Source organism: Indicator indicator, chromosome 5, assembly GCF_027791375.1.
Source record: "Indicator indicator isolate 239-I01 chromosome 5, UM_Iind_1.1, whole genome shotgun sequence".
In the NCBI taxonomy this organism is placed as follows: domain Eukaryota; kingdom Metazoa; phylum Chordata; class Aves; order Piciformes; family Indicatoridae; genus Indicator; species Indicator indicator.
Genome location: NC_072014.1, coordinates 14441840 through 14455275, shown reverse-complemented (window position 1 = coordinate 14455275; position 13436 = coordinate 14441840). Strand labels below are relative to the sequence as shown.

The 13436-nt window shown below is 38.9% G+C and overlaps 1 protein-coding gene across 1 annotated transcript in view; it reads right to left on the bottom strand.

Annotated features, from left to right (window-relative positions):
• The window catches only part of BMPR2 (bone morphogenetic protein receptor type 2), a 100210-nt gene that overhangs the window by 42938 nt on the left and 43836 nt on the right, over positions 1-13436 (bottom strand). Inside the window, exons 2-3 of the mRNA XM_054380957.1 lie at positions 2982-3155; positions 749-928 (exon numbers count right to left, since the gene is read on the bottom strand). Of these exons, the coding sequence (XP_054236932.1) occupies positions 749-928; positions 2982-3155 (354 nt within the window). The remainder of the gene's footprint in view (positions 1-748; positions 929-2981; positions 3156-13436) is intronic.

The following is a 13436-nucleotide window of genomic DNA, read 5'->3' as shown; positions in this document are numbered from 1 at the left end:
TAGCTGCACCTCCACTTACATACCTGCCTCTAGTCAGTTTCTTTTCCATAATTCTTTTCAGGTTCTTAAATTCTTGGAACACAGCATAACAGTGTGTCTTCTAGGTATGATCTTGCTTCTGGAACAGGTGTTTAAGTGGTCTGATTCCATATGCTATGTTGATTTTATAACAAATAACAGATAATCTAAATCTGGAAGAAAACCAAACTACTCTTTGAACGTTTTACCAAACCTGATGTCTACCAGAGATATAGAAAACAAAAATGTCAGATTTCAGAGCACTGTGCGACGTTGGAGAGCATGTCAACAGCCTAAGACTGGTTCAACACCTCTGAAAGCTATCTGTGAACCATGACTAAAGAGATAGGCCAGCCTTTTCAAAGGTACCGTAACGCTAACGAACTCACTGGCCTGTTTTTAAGAGAAGAGAGACTCTTCCTGAATATTCCCTACAAAATTCCAAAGTTAGGCATCCAAATACCAAAACGCCCAAGGATGGAGATCATCACATAAAAGGAAATCTGCATTCAGCAGTTGCCTATAGGAACAATTCTCTTATAAGCATCTAACTCATTCTTTGCAGAGCACTGTGGAATATCTAAAGGTGATAAACTTTGTGTGTGAAAGCTCTTCTCTGTTTGCCATTTGAGTTGCACATAAACAGAAGTGTGACTGGTTCACACATTTTATAGGAAAGAAGGATCTTTGCTCTGACATTTCATGGTTTAAAAAAAATTTAAAGACTTACTGTAAGGTGTTGTATCAGTAGGATCAGGAGGTGGAAAATTTTCTGTGAAGTTGACATTACACAAGTCTGTACTACAGCAGCAGAAGCGATATGTTCCATTCTGAATCAAGGAAGGGGTAGTTGTAACTATGCACTCTTCTAAGTGACAGTCTTGTGGGTCTCCTATACGAGACCAGCAACCTGTAGAAAGAGATGAATTAAAGAATTCTTTTCAAAGGAGGCATAGCATTATTTCTATTGCATGGACAATTAAACACACTTATAGAAATCCATACATTTCCTAATTAAAACCTTACAGAATGGGATGGAAATAATTATCACAATTGTCTTGTCTGACTTCATTGATCTCCTATACCAAAATGTGAAAAATTTCTTTCAGACTTTACCAAAGCCAAGGAGAAGAAACACAGGCAGTGATGAAAGCCAACATCAGAGGTGCCCAGCTGTAAACCTCAATGTGACACAACCTGAACACTTGAGCCTTCCAAGCAGAAGTATGCCATTTCCCACTTCTCTGATACCAGACAAGATTACCACCTCTGGCCCACAGCCTAGATGAAATTGTGACCTAGTCCCTGCCTTAAAGACAGACTACAAGCCTGCATCTATGGCTTGGTGTTTCCTGTGCAATTTCTAAAAAGTCTGTCCTTCCCCATTATCAACATCACTGGACTCTTCTACAGGATCACAATTTATTTCTTGAGTAATGCAGGCCCTCTCTGCCTGCAACAACTGCTCCTTCCCAAGCCACAGTCAATGGCAGTTAAACTTTGTTTATGCACAAATGCCTGAAGGAAAAGAGGCAGCAGAGGGGCAGAGGAGAGCAGCCAGACTGCTTCTTTCAGCAGACTACCAGATCAACAACATGAAAAAACATTGAGTACAACTGCAGAGGACATCTGTAAATACAAGTTCTCGTTCAGACTTATACTACATCAACTTGTATCCAAGTAACCAAGAGTAGAATCCGTGAAAAAGATAATAAAAAATCTTCTCCAGCAACCACAAGTCCCTTCGCTCTTCTCTACCATCACTCTTCCTGCAGAATAGCAGCAGACTGACAGTGGTATCTGACAGTTCTGTGCTATAGCTGCAACTTCCTTTGTGAGAGGGACCTCAACAAGCTTGAGAAATGAGGCTGTGTGAAACCTCATGAGGTTCCGCAAAGCCAAATGCAAAGTCCTGCACCTGGATTGGGACAATCCTCAACATCAATTCAGTCCGGGGGATGATGGGATAGAGAGCAGTTCTGCAGAGAAGGACTTAGGGGTACTCGTGGACAAAAACCTTCACATGAGCCAACAATGTGCACTTGCAGCCCAGAAGACCAATTGTGTTATGGGTTGCACCAAAAGAAGCATAGCCATCAGGAAAAAGGAAGACGATTCTGCCCCTTTACTCTGCTCTGGTGAGACCTTGCCTGAAGTACTGCATCCAGCTTTGGAACCCTCAGCACAAGAAGGACATGGATCTGTTGCAATGGATCCAGAAGATGGCCACAAAAATGATACAAGGGCTGGAACACTTCACCTGTGAGGACAGGCTGAGAGAGTTGGGGTTGTCCAGCTTGGAGAAGGTTGTGGGGGGACCTTACTGCAGGCTTCAAATACTCAAAAGGGGCCTGTAAGAAAGATGGGGCCAATCTTTCTAGCAGGACCTGCTGTGACAGGACAAAGGGTAATGGTTTTAAACTAAAAGAGGGTAGATTTAGACTAGATACAAGGAAGAACTTTCTTTACAATGAGGGTAGTGAAGCACAGGAACAGTTTGTGCAGAGAGATGGCACAAGACCCATCCTTGGAAACATTCCAGGTCAGGTTGGATGGGGCTCTGAGCAACCTGATCTAGCTAAAGATGCCCCTGATCACTGTGGGGAGGTTGGAATAGATGACCTTTAAAGGTCTCATTTTATTGTTCTATGATTAATATATATATACTGACATACATTCAAGCAAGCCATCTTCCTCTGGATGTCCTAAGTAACAAACGATTGCGTGCTTCATCCTTCAGCGCTGCATTGACATCTTTGGTTTTTTTTTTTAAAGTCACCTATTTCAGACAAACTTTCTTTTCACATTTAAGACTGCCAAATGGGAAGTCAAAAATTATGCATTTCTACAATGCACAAGTGAACATCCAGCTTTGCAGCTGTGCATTTTCCTGTCTGCTGACTAGCACACAAAGAAGAAGAAAGTAGCAAAGCTGCTGCACTTGACACTGGAGCACTACATACCTTGTTTTACAAGATGCACATCTCCTTCTCGTGTTTTTTCCCAAAGTCCATAGCAGGTACTACCTTTCATGCACAAAACTGTGCCATTCTCCTGGGAGATTCGGCTCTCACTGAATCCATGGTCCTGCTGATATGGATCCTTAAACGCACAGAGACGCTCCTCACTCTGTGTAGCTTTAAAAAAAAGGGGGAAATACTTTTTGTCAGTGGTTTTATACATTAAATATTAACTTTAATAAAAGGACGATTAAGGTCTTCTGGAAATGTGCATTCAAAACCATCCTGAATTATACATATTCATTCTTGAAACTGTACACCAACAGTCAACTACAAATGAGGTCTACCTCAAAGTTAGCTTTGTAAAGGACAAAAACACCTCAACAGATGTTTCAAAATGAATGTGCATGTTTGAAGTTCACAGGTGCAGAATAAAAATTGCATTGCATAGTCTGCATCATTTGTCCTCAAGCATAAGTTATGCAACTGTTAGCTGGTTTCTTCAGCAACCACATGTTATTTAATTGCTTCCATATCCTAAATCAAGGTGATCACTTTCAGACTGCCACCCAATCCAGTGCCCACCTAATTCAGAGGTTTTTTTCCACTCTTTCTATTGACCTGTCTCTTTCTCCTGTGTATTATCCAGCCATTGCACTGATACTTTGTTGCTCAGCAATCCATGAGTTTGGGTTCTTTCACACAGCTTCATTAATGACCACCCACAGAAATACTAATGGCTGGGTAAAACATATACGACTGATGAGCAGTTCTAGGAAACACTTCCTGTAAACAGAAACAACACTGCATGTAAAGTCTCCCTGTGGAATGTCCAGAAGGAATATCATAAAACATACAAAGATCACAAAAATAAATACCCATAATCCCCTGAAAAATATTTGGTGTTTTTTTTTTTTTTAATTAAAATAAAACCACTCACAAAAGCATACTTATTTCTACCTCAATATTTGCTCAAACTTCAAAAATCCAGTATCTTATCATTTCACCATTATGCTTACTGCTTTTTTGTTTGTATCACCTCAATGAAAGGAGTCAATCATGCTGATATGTCTGTGACTTCTTTATGAAGAGTAAACACATTTAAAAATTAATTTCTTCAGAAATGCATCAAATTCAAAATAAATAAATCCTGCATTTGTAGTGAGTATGTTATTTAGAATACTGTCTTTCTTCCCTGGAATAATTTTACAAAATGCATGGAAAGCTAGGTGTACAATTACAAGGCACTTAAGTATTATTTAGTGGCACAGCTCAGCAAACATCCAGTCCCAGTAAAGATGCAAGGTGGAACAGAGTGGTCTTTTGGTAAAACAGATTTTGAACTTAAAATCGAATTACAGCATATATAATGATGAATTATTAAAAGGTACTGTAGATATATAAAATATCTTCTCACTGAGGATTTATTGGATCATCCTGCACCCCTGGCCCCAAAGAAGCCATGTTTCAGCAGGGCAGACAGTGCAAAATGCTGTTGCCTTGTGTCACCAGCAGAGATGAACTGGTAATAAAAACCAAAGAGACTCACATAAGTGCTTCACTTCTATGGGCATTACTATTCATTAAGGGATCAAAATTCATAATTCTCTTATGCTGAGACAACCACAACTGGCAGCACCATCCAGAAAAGTAGTCTACCAGTGACTGGCCCTTTATCCTATGGCTGCAGTAATTAAAATAGCACAACTTTTTTTTTTTTCTTTTTTTCCTTTTTTTTTTTTTTAAGCCGTCTGGTAGGGCATGTATGATCAGTTGAGCTGCATGTCAGCTCAGTGGCAGTAAAACTCTCAGCTGAGGAGACAGGAACTTCTCAAGCCACTGTAACTCAATGACTTGCAGCTTCATGTACTCCAATAACCTGGCTGGCAGTCCACGCTCCTCATCCACCTCTCTGTACACTGGCCAGTCCTACTTTACACATGGAAGTAGAGCTTTGAAGTGATAAATACATCTATTATAAAGCAGCAGCTTGATATTCAGAAATTCAATTGCCTAAATTTCCTGGTTTTTTTTTTTCCTTCATGAATGAGTAGAGCCAGTCAAGTTACTGAGGACAGAAATGTTACACATTAACATCTAACATATGCTGCCTCAAGCAGTACTTGCCAGTTGCACGTAGTAGTTTTATTCTCACGAACAGCTGAGTATGCCAGGCGTGAAGCATCTGTCCTGCATTCTCTGCTCCATGACATGGGACTGGCCAAAAACTAATACATGAAAAGACAGTATTACACTGCCATAGGGGAACTGGAGCTGACTAACTTTTCGAAAATCAAAGAGACAAAAAATTATCATGGAACTAAAATTTTCAAGAGAGAATGTGACAGAATTATATGGCCCTGTGAAATATGATATATCTGCTCCTAGGGACACTAAGAAGGTTTTAAAACCAGTTGTCTGTGACTTTGTCGGTGGAATGAATGTCATCTGAGATACTGATTATTTACAGGATCTGCAAATTGCTGCAAGATAATCCCTTTCATAATTTCCTTTATTGTGAAAAATAAACTAAGAAAACCCCAGAATTTTAAAAAGCACCCACACAGATTTGGTTTCCTTATCAAAAAACTGTACTTAAAAAAAGTAATTCCAAGGAAATCCACTTCCATAATACCTGAATAGGTTAAAAACTAAACTTCTTTTTTTAACCTCTGAACTAATGGAAGAGAAAAGAAAATCCTTCTGATTTCTACCCATAAATGTATAGTTACATGCATTATATCTGTGCTCTCTTTACCCTTCTATAAATCTCTTATGATCAAGGTGGAGAGCACATACAGAAGCTACTTGAAAAAAGAAAATTTGTTAACCATTGTGCTGGATGCTGCTCAACCATATACTATAGAAAGTAACAGTTGCTTCTCTGGTTTAAAAATAGAAATTAAAAAAAAATATTACCCTATAAAAATACCTGCAGAAAGGAGGAAGGGGCAAGCATGAGAAAATACAACACCCACTGCTAGCAACCTGAGTATCTATCAGTTTCCTAACAAACTAATGAAAATACAAGTTAACTTGCCACAATTTCATGTCAGATGATCTCAGTGGGAAACTTTTCCAACAAAAAATAAAGGTTCCTTGCCCCACAACTAGAGTTTTCATGCTGATCACTGCACATTCCTGCTTCGATTATAACTTAGAGTAGTACAACCCTCGTGGGAGCAGTACCCACTGCAATACTTTGCTGACCCCTGCCCCTTCCCTGATGGCATGGAACATCTGGAGAACAGAGGACATATGACAAAAGCAACTTTATTTTCCTCTGTGGCCTCTGTAGGTTCATTGTTGAAGCTGTAATGCTGAAGAATCCTGGGTAGGGCAGTCAGATATCCAGAAAATCGTTGTGAAGAACAACATAATAGATGAGCCACTTCAATTTCTTCACATGATTTTGGCACACTCCTGCTCTGGGAAATTTGGTAGTAAGGTTTCCTTCTTCCACACAGTGGAAACTACTCAGCTCCAAAAATTTCTAGCAGTGGAATACTTTTAGCAACCACCAAGCCTAGATGACTATGCTTTAAACCTTCCTCAAAAGAAATGGAGATAGTATTACAAAAACACACAGAAGTGTTAAGGCACTTGTTCTAAATTTTACCTATTTCAGCTGAAAGCTTACGCTTCGAGTTCAAATACTGTTGTCCATTTGAATTTACGTGCTTTCCTCATGGATGGCCTTCTATGTCTGTTTTCAGTCACCATGGTAGCCAACTATGGGAGCTATGTGTGGTGAATTCAGAGCTGAAACATACCTCTTTGTCCCTTGGGAGCTGCGCACCCCCAATGTGAAAGGGCAGCCACTAACGGTCTCTATAGTAGCTTAGATGGAAACAATTCCAAAGCTGCTTCTTCCAAAACTCTATTGTTAGAGATAGTCAAACCCCACATGGATATAGTTCTGGGCAACTGGGTGTAGGTCACCCTGCCTGAGCAGCAAGTTGAACAAGACCACCTCCAGTGGTTGAGGTACTGCCAGCTGAGGTCATTCATCCTCAACTATCCTGTGATTGTTGAGTCAGGAGACAGGTCTCTAAATACTAAATGTGCGCAATCCAGGCAGAAAAACAATATTCCTCATCTGCACTGTTATTTTTTATCTCCAAGGCAGGCAAAATGGTACAGTAAGACTAGAACTACTGGATTGTCTTGTTTGGCTTCATCTGAAATAGACCCAAACCAAAGGAAATACCTTAATGTTAAGATCTTTACTAAACAGCAGAAGCAATTAAAATAAACAACTCTTTTATCCTGTAAACACTGAGGCTCTCAAACTGATCCATTTGATACATGCAGATTTTTTTGCTATCTAAGTCAGAAAAATGAAGGGCAAAGCCCCTGCAGGCAGATGTGCTCACCAGACATTAAGGACACTTGCAGATTGCACAGACTCAAGATGCACCAGCAGTGTATCCTTAAACTGTCAAAATGCAGAAGTCATTTACAGATTAAGCTGTACAGTATATTTGCTCAGGTATTAAACATCCCAGCATACAAATAAAGCAAAGGCCTAGCACCACAGTAAGTGGCAGGCAGGTTTCACAGCACATCTGCTGCAAGACTGAAGTCATCACTTAGAGCCATTCTCTTACTAAAAGAAAATATGTTGTTGCAAATCTTTTACAGGCCCTTTTAAGCTATACACCTCATTATTACTGCACAAGTTAAGCGTCACAAAAAATAACTGCAGTAAAATAATTAAAATTAATTTGGATTGCAGTTTATCTATAAATGTATAAATCTGTAATCACTCTTTAGGTCTAAAATACAACAAACAGAAAAAAATAAAAGCCAAAGACTGACAAGACATGTATTCCCTCAAAGATTATAAATCTAATGAATCAAACACGCAGCTGTTGGTTGGGGCTTTTCTTTTTCTTCTTCCTCTTTAGGGAGGTGAACAGCTCTGGAGCAATGACTACAAAAAGGAGAAAGTCATATTGAAGGCTACCTCCAAAATTGTAAAATATCTATTTATTATTTCTTTCACAATATGGAAGAAAAAAAAAAAGGTAAGGCATTTTGTTACTTCTATTACAAGGCAAATTTCATAGTAAGCCATATTTGTTCATCACATATTACTCATTATCCATTCAGGTCCCTTCTAATTCACCTTTAATTTAAGGCTACAAAAGAGATTTTGAAACAAACAAATAGGAATTGAAGGCTTACATGTCATATACCACTAAATAGTTTGCTGCTACAGAAAACTAGCAGCAACAGATAGGCTGACATTGAAAAGGACAAAAAGTAGAACCTGAAGAAATCGTGATTTATAACAAAATACCTATTTTCCATTCCTCTTGAACTTGTGTAACAGACAAACTATGTCAAAATAATTTATTAAGGATAAAAAAAGTAACTCAAACTTCCATTCTCTCATCCAGCAGAGATTTCCAACAAATATAGGGAAGGCACCATTCCCACAAGTCCTACCAAGGAATAACAGATCAACAGGAGCAGGGGCGTACTCTTCACCTCCCTATCATAAACCAGAAAAACAAAACAAAACAAAACTCAAAATGAGTTATGTTGCTCTCCAACCCATTTTGCTTCTTTATTTATATACTCAACCCCCCAAGAAAAGAAACCCAAACAAAACAGCAACAACAAACACACACACAAAAAGTCTCCAAACAACCCAAAACCAAAACACTTTACTGTTCAGTTTCAAAAACTTGCTTAAAACATGAGCAGCATTACAACTGAGTACCGATGCTTCAAGAATTAATCTGAGAAACATGAATGTTCTAAGCTTTCCTGCTTGGCTGCCATCACTGGTGGACCTGATCACCACACGCACGCTAATGGACTTAATTGAAGCAGATTTTGAAACCTTATTCTGAAAGGAGAATGGAGAAACAGAGTACATGAAATTACTTTCCTGAAATCACAAAGGAACTGGGAATTGCCTCACTCTTACTATTGATATGCTCTGGAGGATATGGAGTTCATCGTCATGCCACTACACAGCCTCAAGAAAAAGCATCAAGGTTTCAGGAATTTCCTTTTGGCGTTGTTATTACAATCTCAGCATTTATCAGTATGAACAAAAAAGTAGGAAAAAATATTGTAGGCAAAATGTTATATTAATATTTTCAGTATTTTCTCTCTGCAGCTACACTGCTATTTCCAGCTGCTTAGGAGCACAGATGTAATTCACACAAATAAGCGAATACTGGATGTTTGTAGTGGTTCACTACAGAAACACCCCTGGAAACCTTTGAGTATTTGCCTTCATTCCCCATTGAAGATATTTCTGGACAGCTAAGATCAAAATAAAACTAAAAATGCATCTACCATCCGTGTCAGAAATCTTGTGTGCTATGAATATATGATTTATCTGTACTAGCATGAGTTTAAACAAATGAATCTGCTGTTACTGCTTTTAACATACCAATTCTTTCACAATCATTTTGTGTTCTAGGAAAACATAATTACTGAAAACTATTACAACAGAAATACCAAAAGTTACAGGAACCCTACTGCAAATCCTTAGAACATGAGTCATGTTTTCATTAATAGCATAGGAAGTCAGTTTCATTAGTACTTAATCGACGTTTCCTGATCTTAAATCTATTCAATGTAGTACATGGAGGTTGTATCAAGTGCAAAGAGAGGGGAAAAAGGAAGGAAAAATAATCCAAATATTACTAAAACACTAGAAACGATTGTTCCACTCCATGTTCTAACTGGTGGGACTATAATGAAAGAAAGAACGAACAAACGATTTACCGCTTCACAATTAAGACAAAGGAACACATTTTGTGATGCAACAGTAACAAATAGAAGAGAACATTCAGACGATAAAGCTTGCATGTAACCTACAACAGACTTGCCAGCATCATCACAGACCACATACATGAGTAACATGATGGTAATTACGGTCTTTCAGATTGCATGGCTTTCAGGACCACAGTAAGCGAAGACTTAAAAACAAAACAAACTCCAAAAAACCATCAAAAACTGAAAGTGGTTTCTGAGCATTTGTTTGCCTGTAATGGGATTTCTTTAAATACAAGCCACCATACATTCAATGGGAATCTCATTAGGCTGCAACAGATTTTTTTAAAGATGAAGGATTTTTTTTCTGTAACTTGTCCTTTGAATTACTGAGATGTTCATCAGAGCAGCCACAGCCACAAAACTGGTTTTCTTTTGGCCCTGTCAGCTTTCTGTGGAGTTCTTTTATTTACATAATATGGAGAAACATCATCACCTTTGAGCCAGGGTTAAGAGATAGCACTTATCTTCATAATGCAAATTATTAAAAGAAGGCGATTAAACCACATCAGGAGATTCCTGTGAGCATCTCTTTTCAACTTACTGATAGCTGAACTCTGGCATAATGTAAACAGAAATGCAATCTTGAAGAAATCATCACATAGTAAGCACTCTGCTGTTGCTTTTTTCATCTTTTTCTCCTCCAAGGTTTTAATTGCAATTATTTCTATATCTGTACACATCATATAAAGTACACCACAAGCAGGTATCTTTTGAAAGTCTGTCCTCTACAGACAGACCATCCTTAATTCTAACTCAGAGTAGGAGGAAGAAAGCCAAACTGCTGATAATTATCCATGTATTTACATTTCCAGTACTCTGCTTTATAATGTGTTTGACCAACTGCACAGCAGACATCTGCACTGACTGGTCAGGGAGAAAAATTGTCTGCTTAAGGAATGGGCACGAGAGCATGAAGGTCTAAACCAACCAGAAATGACCCAGGGATTTTTTTGAGCAAGAGGTCAGGAGCAGCATGGCACTTCCTCTTCTCTGAACACTTTCAAAACCCACCTGGATGCATTCCTGTGCAGACTACCCTACATGATCCTGCTTTGGCAGGTGGGTAGGACCTGATGATCTCTTGAGGTCCCTTCCAATCTCTTGAGGTCCCTTCCAACCTCTAATATACTGTGATAAAACACACAGGGAACACAGCCTATAGCTTTATGTCAAACTTCTATGCTAGAAGCCCTCCAGGTGGGCTTCACAAATGCAACAACTAGACTAGATGAATATTATAAAGACATGAACAGGAAAAACAGAAATTTGCATGAAAGGATACTGTAGGAACTTGCAGGAAGGAAGCAGGAAAGTAAATGCTTCAGAAATTTACATCTGTGGTGATAAGCTTTCCTCCAAGCAAAAAGAGAGAAAATAAACATCAAAATCACTAAAACTCCTCCTATATTTCATAGGACATATGTATCTCAAGATATACTGCAGAATATATTTTGACAATAAACCCCTTACAGTTTATACCCAGTGTTAAAATTTGGAATAATCTGTTCACAGTACTGCGTGTCCTTAGCCTTCATTGATGAAAATTATTTTTGTTTTGTCTGTTTTTAATGTGTGACATTGCAGTTTCAAATGCTGGCAATTACACAGAGCCAGGCTTTATCTAAGAACCAGTGCCAAAACTAAAAAAGACTGCTAGCACTAGATTCCCTCTTTTCCAGGGGGAATGGATTTAAGATGGAAGAGGGCAGATTTAGACTGGGTATTAGGAAGAAATTCTTTACAGTGAGAGTGGTGAGATGCTGGAACAGGTTACCCAGGGAGGTCATGGATGACCCCTCCCTGGAGGTATTCAAAGCCAGGTTGGAAAGGGCCTTGAGCAACCTGGTCTACTGGAAGTCCCTGACCATGGTGGGGGTAGAACTACATGATCTTTAAGGTCCCTTTCAACACAAACCATGCTATGATTACATGCTGATAGCCATTCAAAAGTGATTAAGTGACTGCACATGAGATGGCTACATCATTTACATTCATTACAAGACCCTTTCCATTAAAATAACTTGAGGCTAGAAAATTCCAGTGTCTTCTATACATGGATACACTTTAGTCTTTAATTCTTCTCAGTCTAACCTTTAAACAAGCAAATCTGAAATCTTTTCTGCCCTTACTCCCTTTCTAACTGCTGATAAGCACTACCAGCAGCAAGAGAGACATCAACTTTTTACTGTTGTGTATTGAACATTACTTTGGTATGTTGGTGTTTCAGCTTCATTCTGAAGTGGTCTGTTAGCACTACAAGAACTAGACCACACGGCAGCTGTGTTGTATCTCACATGCTGCACGTGAGGTTCACGCTTTGCTTCCCACCCAGGCATAGCTGTCTTGCACCCCTGTGGTACACAGTCCGTGGTCTCCTCTCGGCCTCTGCTGGGAGGTGGCAAACTTCTTAGCACAGTCTCACTGGCACAGGCCCATCAATACATTCCCACTTTGCAGCCTGCTAGCATTGTATGCCTCTGCCCAGACACATCCATCATACCAGAAATTTAATGAATTGAAATACTTGATGTAAATAGGAGAGGTACAGAATGGCCAAAAAGTAAACAGTCAATTCAGATTCCACAGTGAAGGCCTTGTTCTCCTTTCCCCCAAATTTACTCTTAAAGGAAGTGTTACCTTAGAAGAACCCAGCTTAAGCAAGAGGAGCGATGCAGGAGAGCAACAGTAGGACAGAGATTTACTGCTGACAGCTGACAAATTATATGGTCCCCAAACACTGCCAGATTTTATGCAAAGATACTCACTGCCCATAAACTGTGTCATTGCCTTATTTTGTCTGATGACAATCAGACTATCTTCGCTGTGCAAAACTCATCCAAATCAGGTATTACCACAAAATCAATATTTTATCCATCTAGTAAGAGCACAAGATATAGTGGCAAGAAAGCTAGCAACTGTGTTCTGGTACAAAATATGCCAGGACAAAATTCAAGACTATAAAGCAAATTTGAACCAACAGAATTAATACTAGTTCCTGGTGTACATCATAGGCTGAGGCACTCCTCATCTGATAGCAGAAGAGATGAGTCCATAATGCAGATATAACTCGTTGACTCAGCCAGGGTCAGAGAGGGACAAACTACAGAATTAATACCAAATGTACTGAAATCTCAACTAGAGCCCTAAAAAGTTGACCTTTGACTACCTTTACCAGATTTCCTCCAGAATGTATACATCTATGTCAAAAACCCAGAACTGACCTTCCCCAATAATGCAGCATTTTCCTTAATGGTGCTTTATAGCTGTGTTCAGCTGGTACACAGGACATTTGTTTTTATTGTGTAAGTCTGTCTAGTTCAGCAGGTTTCTTCCATCCTTTTTCCCTTTGCTAAATTACCATTGATTTTTACTAAGAATTAAAACTAAGTATATGCAACAAACAGGTAGTGTAGGAAGTTTATCAGTCTGTTTATTAAGAAATTTCTAAATATGTCACCAATTACCAGTGAAAAACCTGCTCTAGTATGTCCATGCTTACACAGGACTGACAGTATTTTATCATAGAACTTTTCATTTAAACAGGTGACAGCTTTGCAGAAAAAGATTACAGGAGGTTTGGGCATGTCTTTTTTTAATGTTGCAAAAATAGTAAAATGCTATGGCATCTTAGCATTCACTTTGTTAGCTTTAAAA